The sequence below is a fragment of the Aulostomus chinensis genome, chromosome 6 (genome assembly GCF_037954235.1).
Source record: "Aulostomus chinensis isolate RoL2024-O1b breed Wild chromosome 6, RoL_Achi_v1.0, whole genome shotgun sequence".
Classification (NCBI taxonomy): Eukaryota; Metazoa; Chordata; class Actinopteri; order Syngnathiformes; family Aulostomidae; genus Aulostomus; species Aulostomus chinensis.
Window position 1 is genome coordinate 23,587,072 of NC_141325.1, and position 22,012 is coordinate 23,609,083.

General features: G+C 41.9%; 1 protein-coding gene across 1 annotated transcript; it reads right to left on the reverse strand.

Annotated features, from left to right (window-relative positions):
• Positions 1–702: 702 nt before the first annotated feature.
• Positions 703–4,989, reverse strand: ccn1l2 (cellular communication network factor 1, like 2). Its single transcript, XM_086207087.1, has 5 exons — positions 4,743–4,989; positions 4,435–4,645; positions 3,417–3,779; positions 2,676–2,878; positions 703–2,485 (listed from the first exon to the last, which is right to left on the reverse strand). The coding sequence occupies exons 1-5, from the start codon at positions 4,809–4,811 to the stop codon at positions 2,195–2,197; spliced, it is 1,137 nt and encodes a 378-aa protein (XP_086063213.1). The 5' UTR covers positions 4,812–4,989; the 3' UTR covers positions 703–2,194.
• Between the last annotated feature and the right edge of the window lie 17,023 nt (positions 4,990–22,012).

Sequence of the window (22,012 nt, forward strand, 5' to 3'; positions counted from 1 at the left end):
GTCAACACCACAGGTGCGAGTCAGTGTCTACTTCAAGACCAGTTCAGAAAAAATGAATACTGCATGCAATTCAACGTAAATCTCCAATAAGTAACTAAGCCCTGTACATAGCACAAAACACACCATGTGATATAACACAAAACAGCACGACATGCAGTATTCCACGAACACGATTCAATGACAGGAAAGTAAACACAATCACAGAACTTGCAACACTAAAACAAAGACATATATCAGTACAAAGTTGTGGTTACAACAATGAGAGCTCTGCTATTTTGGTCCACCCTTCAACCACACAAACCCCAGCCAAGACATATGGGAGGTGGGTGCCAGCATGATAAAGCAAGTGTGCGATTCTATTTTCTCCTGTGGAGATGATTGAAGAACTTATGTAACGCTTACTTCATTGGTAAGTTTCCCCCTGAAACTTGATGGTGCTAATCAACAGTAGGCAAACTGACATGAGGTGACTATTACCGTCAACTCTGTAATATCACTGTGACATTTTACTACTGTTTATTGCAATGCATTATAAAATCTACTGGGTTTTTTTTGTTTTGTTTTTCTTGGGAAAATTCATTAAATTATATTTTATTCTGTATGAAAATGAACTAGTACCAGCAAAACACTATAGCAGGAAGATTGTGTTTATTCTACATTTATACATTGGCAATGCAGGGCAGAGGCTCTGCTACACACCCATTAGATTCACACATTAGATGTAAAATACACACATTACAGATTGATGATGGTTTTATTTGATATGCAAGTGTACAAACGAAAGAAAACATCCACTGAACGAGCAGCATGTCTTAAATATGTATCTCTAAAAATAAGGCACTATGTTCAATTTAAAGTAAACACACAAAATCACACCCCGAAAAATGAGGCGATCCCCCAAAATCACCACTCCACAACTAAGAGTGAAGTCTACTGTATACACCATCAAAAAATTTGAATCTATATCCTGCAGTAGCACAACAAGCACATTCTCTGTAAACTCTCTCTCTTGCAAAAAATAATTTTGATACAGAACACACAGGAAAACACATACATGTACACTTTACATTACTATATTTACATCGACTTACATGCCTTTTCTGGAGATTTGCCCAAAATATTGCAAACCCACAATCCCAAAACATAACCTTAGGGACCTGCACTCTCTCTCTCTCTCTCCCTCTCTCTCTCTCTCTCTCTCTCTCTCTCCCTCTCTCTCTCTGTCACTCACTCACTCACTCACACACACACACACACACACACACACACACACACAGCAAACATTGGCTATGTTTACATGAATGAAAGTACTTACATTAAGGGAATACTGAAGTCATAGTTGAAGTAATCTTAAATCAGATTGTGACATGGATTAATGCCATCATCATCGTTGTATTGAAGTGAAATTACAATGTTAAATTGCTTTATGACACAGCTGCAGCTTCCAGGAAGCGTTGAAAGTCCCATGTTTGTCATTATGAGCAAGGAAATACTCAAAATATACCATGGGGGAGGGCACGACTGATATGGTTTTTAGGTTGGATTCAGGAAGGAAACTCAGAATTTGAATGTTGGGATGTCTTTAGTCAGTTAGGCTACTTTGATTTGCTGCATGTAAACAGGATTATGAAAGAAATATTCTATAAGAAACTCATGTAAACACACCTTAATACACCCATATATATATATATATATATATATATATATATATATATATATATATATATATACACTGTATAAATAAGGTCAATAGTTGAATAATTGCCATCCATGTAAAAGTAGTCATTGTATCACAAAGGCCAGGCCATATTAAACATATAGTCCCTATAGTCACTAATACATAACTTTTAAGCAATCTAGTTCTCTCACATTAAATGTAAAAGCATCAGACAAAAGATGCACATCTGTCATTTTCATCTCCTAAAATGTTCCTCGTTCCTGGACTTGACAACTTTCTATAACAACAAGTTACAAATAAATAAAAGAAGTTCCAGTACAAGCTTCCTGCCAACAGTCGAACACAGCAGCTCAGTAGAGAGGGAACACACCTCTAGTGTGAGCACACTGATGTCATCCAAGCAGGAATCTTAAAGTGCAAGCGGGGATATTGCCAAAGGGGTGGGTTGCTGACAGACAGGGAGGCGTTGGGAATTACCCCATGGACCACGCCACAGCTGGGTGTGATGAGTCAGCCTCAGTGCCCGAAGGTGTGAATGTCATTGTGGAGGCTGACTGAAGGGCTGCTGTGTATATGACAGTTTGTATTGCAGCTACAGCGCTGGATCCACATGACATTGCGGTAGAAACTCTCTCCGTCCGGGCAGTGGAAGCGCAGCCGTACAGTGCGTGTGAGGGAGGGCGTGCAGCAACGGCCGTCGGAGCAGGTCCCGCAGGTGCGAGGGCGGTAACGCTGGGCTGTGGAGCATCCGGCGAATGTGATTCTGACCAATCCCTGAGCACGGATCATTCGCTGACACTTCTTATCCTTCCAGACGACAGAGAGAGAGAGAGAGAGAGAGAGAGAGAGAGAGAGAGAGAGAGAGAGAGACTGAGTCATTGAAATCACATCATGATCAAGGTCCTATACATCATTGATTCTACTGTACAGAACAAATACAATAATCTCCACATCAGTTCACCCCCTGTCACTTTCACTCAGGCTGTACTCAGCATACCTTGGGAGCTGCAGGAAGCGCCATGTCACACTGCCGGATCTGGCACAATCGGGTCTCTCTGACTAGTCGACAGTCTGGGTTATTATTGGTCACACGACTTGATACACCCATCCCACATGTGGTGGAGCAGGCGGTCCACTCAGTGGTTTGAGGGAAACAGCTGGACTCCAGTAACACCTCAGACATGGGGAATGACACCATCTCTGTTAGAGTGTAAAGAACAAGCAAACAGTTGCAGCAAATATTCAATCAACTTTGAATTCACAACGGTTTATTGCTGACATGCCTCACAGGACAAGTTGCAATATTTTTGGTGGCCTCTTGTTCTTTACGCCAAAGTTGAAGTTTCCACTTGAAAACCGATTTAATGTGCAGGTAGAGCATGTTCATGCTACTCAAATGATGAGCACTTTCTGTTTAAGACTCTACCTGAGTTTTTCATTTAGCCTCAGGCCAACTTTAAAGTTAGAAATAAATTTCCTTGCACTCTTGAGGAGATGTCCTCTGGAGTTTAATGCCTGAAAAACAAAATTTATCTCAGAAATGGAGCCAAAAGTAAAGTATTCTCCCCATGATCATTTCAGGATGCTTTCCAAAGTTGTCTCTGGACACCTTTGGATTTGTTTTGACACAAAATTAAATCCAACCCTCGTTCATCAATATGAAACACTTTCTTGAGGCCATATTTAGTGCTGGCAGGCATCAGAAAAGGGCATCAAGTGGGCAAACTGTGATCTTTACCTTTGAACGTGGCCCCTGTAGTGTCAGCTGGGTGTCGAGGCTGCGGCTGTGCCTGCAGCAAGGCACTGATGTGGTTGGGATGGGACTGGCTGTCTGGTGGGGAGGTGTGTGTAACCTCGTCTGGCTCTTCTCTGATGTGGTTGTCATCGTCACACACCCATTTCTCACAGCAGCCGCCCTCTGGCCGGGCCAGCCGAGGCCGCGAGCAACGCCAGTCAGGCAGGGGCACTTGGTGAGGACAGAGGGGCATGCAGCCCACCACTCCATCTATACAGGTGCACTGGTGCTGACAGTTGGGCTGGAAGTTCTCGCTGTGCTGGTACACTCGTCCGTTGAACTCGCAGGGGAGACCGTGAGCCTCAGCTGTAAATGTGAATGTAGAAAACAGGAAATGTGTGTGTGATCTATGATTTTTTATTTAACATTTATTTTACCTGGTAGTCACTTGAGATCAGGTGATCTCTTTTTTGCGCGAGACCTGGCCATGATTGACTTCATCCTCTCCAGATAAACATAAAATCATGATGGGTATTGAATGGGATGATTTTCTTCCCAAATTAAACATAAAGGGAAAGCACAGTATGAGGTCATCTCCTGTGAGTGAGTGTTTTACTTTTAAGAGCCTCCACAGAGCCAAAAAGATGTGTCCATGTTTTAATTTCCCCATGGAATGTTTCATTAGAAAGATTCTTAAAGAGGTGGAATTTTTAAGCATTTCTCAAGAAAAGACATATTTTGTGTTTTAGAAATACACAATTTACTTTTTTATCCCCATAATTATCAGGTCCCCACTTTGATTTATTCAAGCCACTGTCATGCGTGTCCCCTTTTTTACTTTTTGGTCATTTCACAGAAGAACTGACCTTTCACTAGGCAACATATCACATCATATTTGCAGAGGTTAAAAGCTGAAGCTGAAGCTCATTAAGTGTATGCATGAAACTAAAGTTGCTTTGAGTTCAGGTTAATCATTTGTGATTAATATGAAATCCGGTCAGTCCTCTGTCCATGCCCTCACCTCGGCACAGTCCCCTCTCAGGGTCTCCTCCAGCCCCCAGGTGGCAGCGCAGCCCTTTGATGTGATCACATGGCTGGGTTGCGCTGCAGTCCTCATTGTACTGCCTCGCGCATATCTTACAACAGCCATGATGATCTGTCACCCAGCTGACCCCCGGCAGACACTTGGGCGAGGGGGCGCAGGAGCACTCAGGTGTGTCTTCACCTTCTGCCTGAGGAGCAGGTTCAGAGGTTAGTGGGGGGAGTGCAATTTTTAAAAGAAGACTCAAAAGAAGACAATTCACCCAATATTCTGTCACAGCAACTCACCATGACTGCAGCGCTGCAGAGCACAAACAGGGTAGACAAGATCTGGTGCAAGTGAACAGTGTAATACATCCTGGTTGTGGACTATCAACAAAGACAGAAAAAGTAATAAATTCAGATTAAGGTGGCTGTCCTGAATCCAAAGAGAAGAGAGGTCTTTTCAGTCAAGTTCCAGTATGAAATGTATCCACAGCTTGGAGTCAGTGCTCTGAGGTACACCAGCCTGTTCTAGTTTGCTCTAGTGTCACAGGGGCTCTGCTCGACTTCATGGAGAGGTTTCCCTCAGCCAGACCTGTACTTATAGACACACATGCCCCCGCCCCTGCTGTGATATCATCAACTCTACTCTCAAGACAGCCGGAAAGTGACCAAAGGGAGGAGGTAGCTGAATGGTGTGAAATCCTGACAGAGATGTGCTCAAACCACACTATAAATCTGTTAGGTCAAAATGTCAAGGTGTCGCAGGAGATGCAAGGGACAGATTTTAATATACAAATGAGTACCGGTGTAACCAAGCATGTTTAAATATGTTGCTTTTTTTTTTTTTAGATATGAAAAATCTGGCTATGGAGAGGGGTAAACCTCGGCCGCCCACACATCAAGAGGTAGCAGAGAGGTCAGGTGATATTTGACTGCAAGACTGAAAAACAACAATCGTAGGACAGGTGTAATGGAAAACCTGAGTAGGGAAAGCCACTCCATCATGGTGAAGGCTTTAACAGAGGAAGTTGTGATGTGGAGAAAATCCCTGTGAACAACACTTTAGTATGCTGTGGGACACTGGAACTCAGGACATCCTGTGTTCCCCTCCATCTCTTTCCGAACGGGCCACATTCCAGGAAATACAGGCCTATCCTCAGGTTCCCATGATTGGTAGGAAAACCTTTGCATTCCCTTTGTCATCCCAGGGGCATATAAAAAGTGTTTAGTTGGAGAGCGGGAAAGTCCTCACATGAAGGGTTTATTTGTGCTGCATTAAAACATGAGAAATGTATTTTCATTTTTATTTGATGAGGCAACTGAAGGTCTTGCAATGTTTGTAAAATATACAGTCCGAGCAAAACTGTTTTTTATGGAATAATTAAGTGGGACAAACTGGAGGTACTGGGGTAAATGAGAGAAAACTGTTACAACTCACAATAAGAGGACATTAATAAACAGTTTAATCTGAGTCATCCTTGAGTTAACAGCTAACTAATGTGTTTACCCAGGGGAAGCTTGGTGGGGTTGGGAGTAGGGTGTTACTTAGGTGACGTGATTCCCAGTTTAAAACCCATAAATAAGTAATTATGCTTATTTAATCATCATACCTTATCTCTCTGATCAATAACCAAGCCTTTACTGAGCCTTATTAATGTACACTTGAATGTACAATTTCATTCAAATACAAAATTATTGCCATAAACTCCTGGCACACTTTTTAGTTGCAAAGTTTCAAAGGGGTATAGATGTTAAAATTCTTAGCACAGATTTTTTGAAGTATTTAAAGATGAAGTAGTCGAGGTACCTTGAAGGGTACAAATGCTTGTCGTTGAGGGTGAACCCGAGGCAACTGCCTACTCCTCAGTGAGAACAATTCAAAAGTGCATTATACAGCATAGTCCTGACGTGAAAACAAAACTGCCATTTTATGCAATAGATGAACACCCACTTAAAAAAAATCCATTTATATTTATGCTATATTTGTAACATTTTCACTGCTATGTGTCCAACTTGCTTCAACTGAATATTCATGCTTGACCTTGAGGGTAGCATTTGACAGGACGGTCTCACCACAAGGTCAGAGCTTTTACCCAACATGGACAAGAACTCCCTTAAGGGCTCGGAGGCCAAACTCGCTTCAGCCGCCCACAGCCCACGATGAAAACCTGATCAAACTCTGGGTGTGCTGCTGCGACCAAACCTGTGGCCTTTAAGCTGAATGTCAGAGCCACTACACACGCTGCACTTCCTGAGAGCAGGTGTTGTAGCGTCAGACTGAAGTGGTAATGTTGCTGTGTGAACAGAGTAGAAAAGCAAACCAGAGTACACAGACTTACGTAAGCAGCCACCCAGACACCCAACCAGCTGTGCTGTAAAACCACTGGGATGCTGGAGTGGGGGTTAGGACACCTTGTTGGGCAACAGTGGGGATAAGGGCAGCAGTCTGAATTCTTGGAATTCCTGGCCCACAAAGGCAGGATGTGTGCACTGGCCACAGTGCGTCGCTCACTGATAGAGGAGCAGGGTGGGGGTTGAGGGGGGGCGGAGGGGGTGCCAGTTTGGCAGCCTCCTGCCTGGCCATGTGCCAACCATTGTTTGTTAGACAGGCAAACATTTCCAAAACACATGGAGGTCAGGAGTTGTCTGGAATTCATCGTGCTGTTACCTGCCCCCTTCTGGTTTTCTTAGCTTGATATCTGACGACAATTAATAACCTGAGGAGAGTTTTTAACGTGCCAGTGTAATTGTTTGAAACACAAACCAACTATTGGGCATAATTTTCCTCGATCTGATTTCACCTGATCTATTCAACCATATAGATGCACAACTCCCTCAAGCACACAGCGTCTTTTAACTGGCAATAAAAGGGGGCAAATCAGAAAAAAATGCACTTTCTTAGTCACCACAATAATAAACAGGAAGTCCATGCAGCACGCAAGGGCCAGCGAACTAAATGCGCACACAAAAAGAGCAAAAACAGGACGCCCCCCCCCCCCCCCCCCCCCAGTAAATTGATTCATACAGATTGAAAGAAGCTAATAGGTGTCTTAGTGGTTCAGTAAAAAATATACATTGGCCAGACGAAATGGAGGGAACTGAACTGCTGCTCAAGGTATGGAAAATAGACTGTGAGATTTTTATGCTAATAATCTCACTGATACTGAAAACCGGTATAAACCTTTTGAAATATTCCCTTGCTGCCCTTAAATATGAGTGCTATACTATTTGGTATGGGACCCTTCCTGGTATGTAGGTTTGTAGCAAGCAATCTACAAAGATCTCACAAGCTTCAACTGAACTTCAAAATATATTTCTTATACAAAAGACTTTTCCACAGTATCATTCTTAGAGGTGCCATCCCAACCGAAATGAAGCCATAGGTGACCCTTTTCGCCTGCCATCACAACGTTTGCAGTTCTTGTAAATACTTTTTGTGCTCATCAGTGAAATGACTACATCAGTGTGCAATAAAGTAAAGTAATGATTCTTAAACCCGGAACTAAGTCCTTTTAAAGTTAATGGGTTTTTCATTAAATCCCTGAAATAAGGTTTGTGGTTTACACAAGTCAAAGACATGACAATCTTTTTTTCTGATGGCATAAAGTATAAAAGTTAATATCACGCTTCTGTATTTCTAAACTTCTAAGTGTTGGATGTTGATAACAAGAGGCTTAATGGCATTAAAGAAGTTGTTGAGGAAATTGCACCTCATCTTGGAGAACACAGAAGAAGCGCAACGTTAGCTATGGTGATATGGAAGTCATGCGTCAGTAGTGTAGTTCCCGCATAGCACAACATTAGTTTTGTATTTCAAGGTTGATTTTTGATTTAAAAAAAAAATCATAAAAAGTCTTTTGCAAAACAAAATATGTTTGTATGTAAATACTGTAATAATTAAGTGCTAAAGGATGATTCATTCATCACTAACTCGCGAATCGTTCAAGCCACACTAGTTTTTGTAAGTCAATAGCTTGACATTTGCCTGACATCCGTAACGCGCGCCAGTTCAGTTAAAGTTACAGTAGAATTTAAATAAAGTTCTCCGTCTTTTTTCTTTTTGTCTTTTCTTTTTCTAGTATGGTTAACAAGAACACCTCAACACATTTTATGCATGTGTGCAGCAAACATAAAATAAGTTAAACGCTAGTCCAGTGTGGTGCAGTTGTGTGTCTATAGGAAGGCTACACTTGCACAAGGACACCAGCGTCACAGGTTATGTCCCGGCTGCATTCCTCATACTAGTGTCTTTAAAAAGCTTGTGTTACACTTCAGTCATCACTCATCTGACTGTTCCATTTTCCCCTTCATGCACATAAAGTCTATACTGTACTATTACTGATTACCAGGGGAGTATTAGATTTCGTGGATGAGTGTGAGCAGATTACATCATGAGTTGTGGTGCATTTGGATGCCCATGACTGGCAGCAGGCATCTGCATCTGCCTTGAGATATAAAGGTTTCCGTCTGAAACATCCCTTTCCTTTGATTACATTTTCTCCCCGTGACAAAAAAACAGTTCAGATGGCAGTAACTTTTTCTTCATGACAAGTAAATCAGTAAATTATTACTAATGGGATTCTCTCTGAGAAAAGGGAAACTTTATGTTTTGATCTTTCACCTTAAAACTCAGAGGTTTTGTTGCAAGAGGTGGTTGAAGACAGTTAGAGAATTTGCAGTGGGAAAAAAACCCTGCACAGCAGAATCAACGCAAAGTGTTGAGGGGGCTCTTCAGTGATACAGTATACGTGGCATTCATGTACTGATAAACACTGTCCCAACAACAACACTCCCAGCCTTAGCAAGTCATAGAGAAGAACTTGTTGATCACGTTAGCAGCGAAATGTAACCACCTGAAAAATAAAAACGAACTTTGCCCATGTAAAAAAGCACCATCTGTGTAACAATGTCCTACTCTCCAGTTTGTTTCACTGTAGAGGACATTTGGGGGGAGCATCATTTCCAGTAATGTGTGATGACCAAGCAACTACTTGACGTTCTGAAAAATTCAGACATCCACAGGCAGAGATCTCTGAACATTTCACAAGTCCCTTCTTTTGAGCACAATATTTTAAAAATGATATACATATGACTTTGTCTTATATTTACCTTAGCCAACAAGCGCTTTTTTATTTCTTGTAGAGATAAACAAAATGCACAGTTTGCATTTCTTTACCACTGTCATCTATTGACAGGAGAGAAACAGTCCAGACCTACGTCCATCTGAGAAAGTTGAACAGAATTTAAATGCAGTTCATAAAGTTCCTGTGCAACATTACAACATTTTTATGAAGTTAAAAGTGTTCACCAAATAGGATGTAATCATTTCTGGTGTTCAGCATCGAGGTGATCAATTATAGAAACAGCAGGGTAATTTATGAAGTACCAAGTACTGACTAAGTGACAGAAATAAGGTTTATGGCTTTGTTTGAAAATGCGCAACTGCTGGTAACATCTTTCTGATAGTATTTTAAATGCTTGTAAATGGATACTTGGAAACTCAAAGTGCTCATTTGACAGAATGACTCAGTTGTTCCAAAATACGATTCTCACTTCCTTTAACAAGGCTTTGGTTGAATGGGTTTTCATTAGAAGGATGAGGCAGTTCTACAAACCCCTTAAGACTCCTGGGATGAATAAAAGTTAATGAAAAAGCTGGCTAGTCTTGCATGTGGTGCTGCAGGTGTGGCAGTCCTGCAACCGCATACAAAAGGGAGTCATGATTTGGATTGGCAGCTGCCCAGCAGCAGGGCAGAGAGAAGCAGTGGCCTGCACATTCCTCCACGCCATCTAATAGGAGTGATGACAGCAGAGAGCACGGAGCAGCAATAAGTGGCCACAGTGATAGCAAAACTAGCAATAACCTGGCCGTTGTATGTCTGGCATGAGCAGGTGTGCTGCAGCTCCTAATGGACAAACTCCTTCCAGAGAAAGCCTCAGGTATGTAACAAGTAGAGTCAAAGGTGCAGTTATATACCTGTTATATCTGACCTGTTATATACGCTGCTCAAAAAATAAATAAAATAGGAAATGCCTAAATCACACATTCCAAAACTCTATGATTGAAATATTACATTTGAAAACCTTTGATTACATAGTGTAAGTCTTTGAGAAAAAAAAAATCATTTAAGAATGATAAATGGAAACCAACATCAATGTGGAAAAATTCAATCACATGCTGATCCAACTTCTGTGAATTTCCTCAAGTCAACTCATATTGTGGATCAGTAGTGTGTATGGCCTCCACATGCCTGTATGTATTCACTACAATGTCTGGACTTACTCCTGATGTGACAACAGATGGTCTCCTAGGCGATCTCCTCTTGTCACATGCTCTGAGGGAGCCTGTCCTCATCTTTGAAGAGAACATGGCAACAATGGCAAATCTGCCAATTCTGGTGCTCTCTGGCAAATGCCGTTCGGGCTGCAGGGTGCCAGACTGTGAGCACAGGACCCTCTAGTGGATGTTGCACCCTCATGGAGTCTCTTTCTGACAGTTTGGGCAGAAACATGCACATGACTAGCCAGCTACTGCTGTTCCTCTCTGCACAAAGGTACAGATAGTGGTTCTGCTACCCTCCTACAGCCCCCTTCGCCTGTCCTGGCGCAATGGCCTGTCTCGTGATATATCCTCCACAGTCTTGACACAGTGCTGTGCTCTACCTAAGCAACTTCTATGAGCTGCAGATACCTCTTCATGCTAGTGGGCACTGGACATTTGCAAAACTAGCCAAGAATCATCCAGAAAGGGTGAGGAGAGGGAAATGGTCTGTGGCCTTGATAATTAACTCTCCTTTCCAACTGTTGTCTGTTCCATTTGCACAGCAGCAGGTGAAATTGATTCACAGTCATCATTAAGTAGCGGCCCTGAGGGCTGCAGTCTTAGGTCCAAGGATTATGATCAGTGAGGCCCTGAGCCGATTGCTCTAACTGATGTTAAAAGGGAAGGCCCAAGGCACTTATCAGGCAAAAAATATAAAAAGGCTTTTTTCAGATGGCAGAAAATGGGTGGTAAGGAAAGACCCACAAATCAAAGATATTAGACCTTGAATATAGTCACGTCAATTTGTTTGTATAGTGCAAAATCATAATAAAAGTTATCTCATGACACTTTACAAGTAGAGCAGGTCTAGTAACACACTCCTTCAATGAATTTAAACTCAACATTTCTCCATGAGCAAGCACATCCTGCAGCAGTGGCGATGAAAACCTTCCTTTTAACAGGCAGGAATGTGGAGGAGATCAAGGCTCAATGGGGACGGCCTTCTGCTTTGACCGGTTGGGGGAAAGAGAGCAGGAGAGCGGGGCAGAGACAAAGACAGATAATGGAGGAAGACAGATATACAGAAGGAAAGAGTGGGACAGAGATAAAGAGAGAGACAAATGGAAGAGACTGATGGACAGATGGGGACAGGAGCAGGTGGTGCTGTGGGTGGCTGCTTGAGCCTCTTCAGGTCTGGAGCCTACTTCAGCAGCATCCAGGATGTGGGGAGCCCGAAGGCTCCAGATAGGAAAAGGAGTTAGTAACACGAGTATGATTTATATATGACACATACAGGAGGACAGAGAGGAGAAGAGAGAAGTCCAGTGCACCATGGGAGATTCCCCCAGCAGTCTAAGCCTTTAGTTACAAATCTAAGGCCCAGCCTAAGCAGCAATAACTATCAGCCTGATCAAAAAGGAAGGTCTTAAGTCTGCTCTTAAAGGTGTCTGCATCCCAGACAGATACAACAATGTGTGGGGGAAAAAAATCGTCTCCATTGTTTTTAGTTTTCTTTTTTAACCTGTTTTTAAAAAAAATTCAAGTCAAGATGTACAAGAACCAGTTGCCCAGCCCAGTTGGCATGCCTTCAGACTTGGAGTTTGGGTTGTAATTGAGAACGATGAGAATTCTGATGCACTAAGTGGGTTATTCAATTTGTTAAAAAAAACAAAACAACAGTCTAAATGGTATTCAGGCAGGATTGATTACATCACTGACATGTTCTGTTGAGACAAAGAACTAGGTCTCATGGTAGAATTGGTGTATTCTCCCGTAATGAAAACCTGCAAGGCTATGCCAGCCTCAGTTTTATTGATAACAGCATATAAAGTGTACATTCATAATTAAAATTGTGCTCAACGGCTAGAGGGAAAACTGAGCTTTTCAATGGGAAATAGGTGGAGTCATACTTCATAAGACTGAAAATAGAGATCAGCCAAAAATGAGAGCAAAACAGATTTTGCACAAACAAAGTAACTCTGCCTGAAAACAGATCTGACAAACAGCAGGATTTAGCTAAAAATGACAGACAGAGCCATCAACACAAATGTTGCCTTTCCTTGCAGTGAATCTGAAGTTTCCTAAATGGCATACTGCATATTTAGTACTCTAGAATCAACAAACTGGTATTTCAAAGGGACTTTAGTGTGGGAGCTGGCGGTATAGCCCACTGACAGAGAGTGTCCTGTTAGCAGGCAGGGGAAAGGTGGCACCACTACACAGCGCTGCCTGTGATTCAGAGGGGAAAATGTTATCACAGTAAAGGCGTAAACAGAAAACGTTCCAGGGCTTCCCGACGAGAACTGGGACACAAACACATAAAGCTCACTGTGCCTGAGGTGGCTGTAGAGCCAATGTACAGTAAATGGAAATTAAGTCACATTCGATCGAGAAATGACAGCTCAGAGGGAAATGAATATATGACTAAGAGACAGGCTGGGATGTGCTCAACATTAGCTCACTGCTAAGAGTTTGTTTCTTTCAGCAAAATAGCAGAATCATTTCTTTGCTCAGTGAGCAGTGCACTAATACCTGATGACAAATAGTTTGTGTTGTTGGTTCTAAAATTAGGTAAGCGTGAATTAGTTCATTCAAAGGGCTCTTTGACACTCAGATTTGATGTACAAATTCTTAGAGGGTAGAGAAGTGACAAAAATGGGAAAATCTTAACCCTTGAATCCATCCATCCACTTTCTACCATTTATCCTGTTACGGGGGGGTTGGAGTCTATCCCAGCAGCCTTTGTGCGAGAGCCGGGGTACATCCTGGATGGGTCACTATATCCTTTTACAGAGACAGGAACATGTCACTGGCATTAAAAGAACTGCACTAAATTGGTGTTGGTCATATTTACTAGGTCGATGTCAGCTTGTACTCACTAATGATAATCCTTCTTAAACTACTACAGTCAGTTATGGTGTTCCACAAGGGTCTGTGCTTGGACCAGTCCTCTTCACCCTATACCTGCTTCCTCTAGGTCACATTATAAGGAAACACTCGATTCATTTTCAGTGTTACGCAGACAATACGCAGCTGTACTTATCAATGCATCCACATGAAACAAATCAGCTGACTAAACAGGAGGCCTGTCTAAAAGAAATAAAAACATGGATGAACCATAATTTCCCTTTATTAAACTCTGACAAAACTGGACTTATTGTGCTGGGCCCAAAACACCTTAAAGACACCCATTCTAATGAGATAGGTACCCTGGATGGCATCACCCTGGCCCCCAGCACTATCGTAAGGAACCTTTGATCAAGATCTGTTCTTTAACTCTTACATTAAGCAAATCTCTAGGACTGTTTTCTTTCATTTGCGTAACATTACTAAGATCAGGCACATCCTGTCTCAAAAAGATGCAGAAAGACAAGTCCATGCTTTTGTCACTTCCAGGCTGGAAGTGACAAAAGAAGTTCCCTTCTTTGAGGCTGCACCAATTAGTCCTTAAAAACTCTCCAGCTGGTCCAAAACACTGCTGCCTGCGTGTGACGACAACTGGTAGAAAAGACAATGGCTCTCCTGTACTGGCTTCTCTGCATAGGTTCCCAATTTACAATTCTTCTTCTAACATACAAAGTCTTCAACAATCAGGCACCTTCATATTTGACAGAGCTCATAGCCCCCTATTATCCAGCTAGAACCCTTCGCTCCCAGGATGCAGGGTTACTTGTGGTTCCTAGAGTTTCTAAAAGTAGAATGGGAGCCAGAGCCTTCAGCTATCAAGCTCCCCTCCTGTGGAACTAAGTCCCAGTTTAAGTCCGGGATGCAGACACCCTCTCTACCTTTAAGAGCAGACTTAAGACCTTTCTTTTTGATCAAGCTTATAGTTAGGGCTGCTTAGGCTGGCCCTTAGATATGCTGCTACAGGCTTAGACTGCCGGGGAATCTCCCATGGTGCACTGGGCTTCTCTCTTCTCCTCTCTTTCCTCTCTATCCTCCTATATTTGTCATATATAAATCATACTCATATGTTACTAACTCATCTTCTTCTCCGGTGCCTTCGGGCTCCCCGCATCCCGGGTGCTGCTGGAGGAGGCTACAGACCTGAAGAGGCTCAAGCGGTCCAGCAGTCTTTCCCCTTTCTCTCTCTCTCTTTATTTCTGCCCCTCTCTTTCCCTCTGTATATCTGTCTTCCTCCATTATCTGTCTGTCTCTCTGCCTCGCCCTCCTGCTCTCTTTCCCCCAACTGGTCAAAGCAGAAGGCCGTCCCCATTGAGCCTGGATCTGCTCAACGTTCCTGCCTGTTAAAAGGAAGGTTTTCGTCACCGCTGCTGCAGGATGTGCTGTTGATGGAGAATTTTTGGGTGTAAATTCATTGAAGGAGTGTGTTTGTTACAAGACCTGCTCTACTTGAAAAGTGTCATGAGAACCTTTTTTGTGATTTGGCACTATATAAATAAAATTGACTTGACTTATGCTGATGTATGCTGATGACTTGATAATTATGTCACCATATAGTGCTGGTTTACAGCAGCTGCTCAGTTTGTACACGGTATGGTATGCAGTATGACATCAAATGTAATCCCAAAAAGAGTGTCATTATGATAGCCAGAACTAAGGAGGATCAAAAGCTCAAGTTTTCCACCTTTTATCTGTCAGAACAAGAGCTAGAGATCGTAAACAAAGTAAAATAATTGGGCATTGATGAAGTTAAAACAGCACAACAAAAGCAAAACAGAACTCCAGACTAGACCAAGACCTGGATATCACCAATCAAGCTTGGCGGGACCAACCCTAAGGTCCCATCCAGGGGCAAGCAGGTTGGGCCGCAAGTGAACACAGAACCCTTCAAACAGGCCCAAGGACAAAGAGACCAGAGGGTCGGCCCGTCCATGATCCCTGGCCCCGCACAAGCCTGGGAGATGCTAGACGATTTCTGTGTCCCTATACCACACAACCCCAGTAATTGTTATAACAATTTCCATGTCCCATACACCATACGACCCTGGAAAACGTTAGTCAGTTTAGTGTCCCATACCACACTCAACCCTGGTATAAGTCAGTAGATCATACAGAGTTCTACTCACCGTGGTGAAGTGTCACTCAAATGGTCTAGGAGGGGGATTTAAAATTTAAAAGGGGAGTCATTCCACAGCCCAGCTATGTCTCTCGTGGTGTTAAATCCCCTGACGAGTATGGCCAAAGGGATTATGGGAGTTACTGGTTATCATATGTAAACTGGGGTCAGACTGAGGCACTAATTTCAAAATAAGAGTCCTTGTGAGACAATTAAAAGGAATTAAGATAGAGTTTAAAGTACCTAGTAAAGTATATAACGGGTTAATTAAATTTCTAGGTTGAGTAATCTTAAAATTAATTTTAAAATTTGTTCTTAATCAAAGTTTATCCATTGTATAGACTTCATCAGGGGGTCCATTGTTCATTTAACCGATTAATATGATCAGTAATTGTTTTATTGGGGATGTTATTAGTTATTAGAACATTTGACTATAGGTTGTACATGCATAATAAATCATTATAATTGCATTGTAACATGCATTGTCTCTGACCTTGTGCGGTCCACAGAGGTATTAGACACATTGACCCATTTTCGGGTAATCTAGCAAGTCCTGAAAGAAGGTCCCAATGATATGGTCCTTTGATCAGACCCTGAAGTTTTGAGTGAGAGATTATCCAATCAGGACCTCAGCTTTTCTCATGGTTTAAGAGCATTTGGGGTAAATTAATTAAATTAAGGTTTGATAATTGGGAAACCAATTAAAAGCAATTTAAAGTCTTTCCTGCAGCTGTCAGACTTTACAACCAGCAGCCCTTTGAGACAAACTGTTTGTGAAAACGGGCGATACAAATAAAATTGCCTGGTCTTGACTTGCCTTGGTTTCATTCATGGTGTTGTAAAGTGAAGATCCAAGAGGCTCATGGGTAAAAAGTTAAAACATGTTAATTGATGTAGATTTGACAGGGTTATATCCAAATTGTTTTTAGGTGGGTTAATATATATTAAATCCCAAGTTTTTGCTGGTGTTGTTCAATAGAAAGGAGACTCAAGGGGATCATGAGTAACAAGTTAAAACACATTAAAGTATAAATTTGATGTGGATTTGATCCTAATTATCCTTTGGTGAATCAATAAGTATTAGTAAAGATTAAAGGGAATAATTGGCAAAAAAATAATGATTGAATAAAGGAATTAAGTAAATGATTAAGCAGTCTGTCAAGTAATTAAAATTGGGGTATTCTAAATTGATTTTAAGTAAACACTACTCCAATTCATTGAAGGATTCTTGTTTATTGTGTATTACAAATTTGGAATTATTTAATTTAATCAGTTTAGAGTTTAAATTGGTTAAACCCAGATTGGATGTTGTTGAGTTGTCTGATCCAATGTGCTTCCCTCTTCCGTCTGTCCAAGGCATTCCAATGTGGATTGTGGATCTGGCCCATCAGGTCCAGGGACTGAATGCTATGTCTTTGGAAGTGTCTGACCAGGTGAGAATTTGGTTTAAGGTTCCGTGTGATATTATAAATGTGTTGAGTCTTGCGGGTTTCTCCAACATATTGCATTCAGCAGTTTTTACATTTGATGAGATGGACACAGATTGACAGAGGGGGTGTAGGTGGGTAGTTGGTTGGTGGCTCCTGTATTGTGGTTGATGGCAAACTTTTGGGTCCATGGTGCATTGATCAGTCACATGGTTGGTGGGAGTTTGGGGTATTTTTTGTGGGCAGATATGATTTGGCAGGTGGAAGTTAACGCCAGGTCTGTCAGGATCATGTTGAAGTTGTTCCTAAGTTTCAGATTAGCCTGTTTTGAAAATTGAGAGTAGTAATGGTAAGTAAGTGGTAATCAAGGGGATAAATCTCTGTGCTTTTTCTGCTGTTTTAGTATCCCCTCTTTCTAAGGGCCCTGAAAAGAGTTTCCACAGCTTCCCTTCTGTTCTCCACTCTTGAACATATCCTGTTAAATCTAAGTAATTGTGACTTCAGGATTCCTTTGAAGACATGTTTTGGGTGATGACTCTGTTTATGTAAGAGGCTGTGGGTATCGGTTGGTTTGAACTAGAACTTTGTGTCCAGAATCCCTGTTTGGTCAAAGTCAGGGCCCTTGAATGTAACTGTGTCCAAGAAGTTCGCTGAGGTTTGATTTATGACTGGTTTGACTTTAATCAGGGAGTGATGGTTGTTGAGGGTTTGGACCCAGGTCCAGAAGTCTGTCGTTGAATGAGTCCAGATCAATCAATCAATCAATCAAACTTTATTTATATAGCACCTTTCATACAATAAAATTGCAACACAAAGTGCTTCACAAAATAAAAACAATCAAAAGCAAATATACGAAGCCCCCGACGGGACATAAGTGCCCCCGAGGGGACATTCGCCTCACACTTTATTTTTTCTCGTACAACTTTGGTTTTTTTTATATCCTAACACTTTATTTTTTTTCTCCTAAATTTTAATTTTTTCTCCTAAATTTTAATTTTTTCCCCAAACACTTTGTCTTTATTTCCTTCCAATTTTTCTTTTTCTCCTTTGACTTTTTTTAAGGAACACTTTTGTCTTTTTTACTGTTGTCTTTGTGTTTTTGTTCCTTCAACTTTTTTTTTAAACTCGAAGTACCACTTTAAACTCGTACTTCGACTTCAAACTCGTACTTCGACGTTAAACTCGTACTTCGACTTCAAACTCGTACTTCGACTTTGACAGACAGCACTGCGGAGCCCGTCCAGCAGGGGGAGTCAAGCACTGCGGTATTCATTAAAATTATTATTTACCGTTTAAACTGGGCTGCACGGTGGTGCAGTGGTTAGCACTGTGGCCCCGGGTTCGAGTCCCGGCTCGGGCACGGGATTTTTCTGTGTGGAGTTTGTATGTTCTCCCCGTGTCTGCGTGGGTTCTCTCCGGGTACTCCGACTTCCTCCCACAGTCCAAAAAACATTCAATTTGGGGACTAGGCTGATTGGATTCTCTAAAAACTGACCGTAGGTATGACTGTGAGTGTGAATGATTGTTCCTCTCTGTCTGTTGGCCGTGCGATGGACTGGCGACCTGTCCAGGGTGAACCCCGCCCCGTTGACGCTGGGATAGGCTCCAGCCCCCTGTGTCGGAATAAGCGGAAGATGACGATGGATGGATGGACCGTTTAAACTGGCGTGGCGTGGACAGGAACAATAGTCCAAACCATAGGGTTGGTGCAAACAAACAAAGTTTCCTCTTTCCCGCCTAAGTGTAAAAAGACAATGTGGAAAAAACTGTGTAGCCGGAGTGTGGCAATATGAAATGAACAATAAAAGCTCTTGGCCGATAGTCTAGCCCTCTGAGTCCCCCTGCTGGACACCCAACAGACTGACCAAGCATTTGAGCACACTGCTCGGGCCACCGCGGTGCTTGACGCCCCCTGCTGGACGGGCTCCGCAGTGCTGCCTGTCAAAGTCGTAGTATGAGTTTAAAGTCGAAGTACGAGTTTTAAGTGGTACTTGGAGTTTAAAAAAAAAAGTTGAAGGAACAAAAACACAAAGACAACAGCAAAAAAGACAAAGTGTTCCTTAAAAAAAGTCGAAGGTGAAAAAGAAAAAGTGGAAGGAAATAAAGACAAAGTGTTAGGGGAAAAAAATAAAAATTTAGGAGAAAAAATAAAGTGTGCGGATATAAAAAACAAAGTTGTAGGAGAAAAAATAAAGTGTGAGGCCAAAAAAAATAAAGTGGTAGGACAAAAAACAAAGTGGTAAAACAAATACAACATACACACTTATGTCCCCTAGGGGGCTCCGTACATATACAATACAAAGCAATACAATAAATGTTACGAATCCGCCCCTCCCAACCCACATGACCACATACATGCATGCATGCACCCACACACACACACACACACACACACACACACACACACACACACACACGCATACACACAACCACACACTGACTGTCAGTAGAAACATGGCAGGGCACTGAAAATCCTAGTGAGGAAAAACCACCTATGGGAGCCATCCACAACGGGAGGTGCCACAGCCCACAACCCACAGGGAGCGCCGCCACCGAGACCCCCCGACCCGGACAGACCGGGTACACTCCTCATATAATGCAGAAAAGTTTCTCTCTCTTGCCTTCAGGACCAATGATTAAAACTTCAGTTTTGTCCTGGTTGAGCTGTAGGAAGTTCTCTGCCATCCATGACTTGATATCTAAAATACAGTTAAAAAGGGTATCAATTGGCCCTGTGTCATCAGGAGACACGGCAATGTACAGCTGCGTATCATCAGCGTAACTGTGGAAGCTGATGCCGTGTCTCCTGATGACGTCCCCAAGGGGAAGCATGTATAGATTAAAAAGTATTGGACCTAAAATTGACCCTTGGGGCACCCCACACTTAATTTCATGTGCTCTGGAGGAACAGGTATCCATACTTACAAAGAAAGATCGATCTGAGAGATAAGAACTGAACCAGTAAAAAACAGTACCAGAGAGGCCCACCAGGTGTCTGAGTCTGTTTAATAAAATCTGGTGATCTACTGTATCGAAGGCAGCGCTCAGATCCAGTAGTACCAGGACTGTGAGTTTTTGTTTATCAGCGTTACACCTGATATCATTTAAAATCTTTGAAAGAGCTGTCTCTGTACTGTGGTTTGTCCCAAAACCAGACTGATACTTCTCTAAAATATTGTTACTATTTAAGAAATAATTTACTTGGTTAAAAACCAGTTTTTCTAAAATTGTACTTAAAAATGGTAAGTTGGATACAGGTCGGTAGTTATTAAAAGCATCAGGATCCAAATTGCTCTTCTTCAGAAGGGGCTTCACCACTGCCGTTTTAAAGGCAGTGGGGAAGACATCTGTCTGAAGAGAGCAATTTACAATCCTTAAAATCTGTTCCTCAAAGAATTAATAAAATGTTTTCAAAAGTGATTTGGGAATTGGATCTAAAAGGCAGGTTGTTGGGTTAACTTGGGAGAAAACTCAACCTAGTGTCCTTGCATCGACCAGGGCAAAACTCTTCAGTGTTTCCTCTGGTAAAAGCAACTGTTCAGATGTGTTAAAAATCACATTATGATGAGTTAAAAGACTGGATCTAATATCATCGATTTTACTTCAGAAGTGGTCTGCAAAGTCCTTACAGAGGGCGTCTGTGGGGGTCTTAAGAGATTTTTTTAAATTGGAGTTTGTTAAAAGATCGATGGTGTAAAAAAGGAATTTGGAATCATTTTTAATGGTCTGCGATGAGTTTTGAAAAATGGGATGTTCTTTCCTTTTTGACTGTATTATTGTAATTTTTTGAGTTCTTCCTGCAGTATTTCAAAATGAACCGATAGTTTGGTTTTTCTCCATTTTTGTTCTGCTCTCCTGCATTTTCTCTTTATGGCTCTGATTTCATCATTATTTCTCCATGGCGGTAAAGGTTTTGTTTTAATGATTTTTATTAAAGGTGGAGCCACTGAGTCCAGTGCTGTTTTTAATGCACTGTTAAAATTGTCCACAATAAAATCACAAGGTGCAGGTAAAATTGCGGCAGGAGAGCTCTGTAAAATCTCAGTAAAATTTGCAGTCACTTCGGGCGTTTCCTCACCATTCTAAAACTGGTGATGTTAAAATACACACAGTAGTGGTCAGACACAGCCAGGTCGACAACAGAGGACACACCAGTGGATAGGCCAAAAGTTATGACCAAATCCAGGGTGTGTCCTCCGTTGTGAGTTGGCTGTATGACGAGCTGTTTAAAATCCATACAGCGTAAGACATTTAAAAATTCTCTGGACACTGAGTACGAGACTTTGTCCACGTGCAGATTAAAATCACCAGTTATTAAAATCCTGTTGTAGGTAGTGTGTATGATAGTTGGCAGTTCTGAAAATTCACTGATAAAGGAGTTAGAGTGATGGGGTGGTCTATAAACTGTGATACAAAGAATAGGAGGGCTGCTAAAAACAAATGCATGATACTCAAATGATGTGTAACTGTTTGAGTTCAGTGTGTTTTTAACAATTGAGGCAGTGCCTCCTCCTTTTCTACCCCCCCCCCTTATTGAAAATAAAAAATTAAACGTGCAAGCCTTGGTGAGAACAACTGGAGCATCAGATGCCCCAAATGTCATCCAAATATCTCAGGTACTTGAGGGGGAGTTTTTCGCATTTGGTGAAGACTGTTCTCCCAGTCTGCCATGTAAATATTTGCATATGCATGTGCAAATCGTTTGCCCATTGCTGTGCCCTTGGTTTGTAAATAAAATTATCCATCAAATTCAAAGTCATTTCTTGTTGGACTGAGGTAAAGGAGATTTATGATGTCGTCATCTGGCTGTGTTTAGTTTTTTAAAGGGGGTGTATCTGATGAGTTCCAATGGCACTTCTGTCTG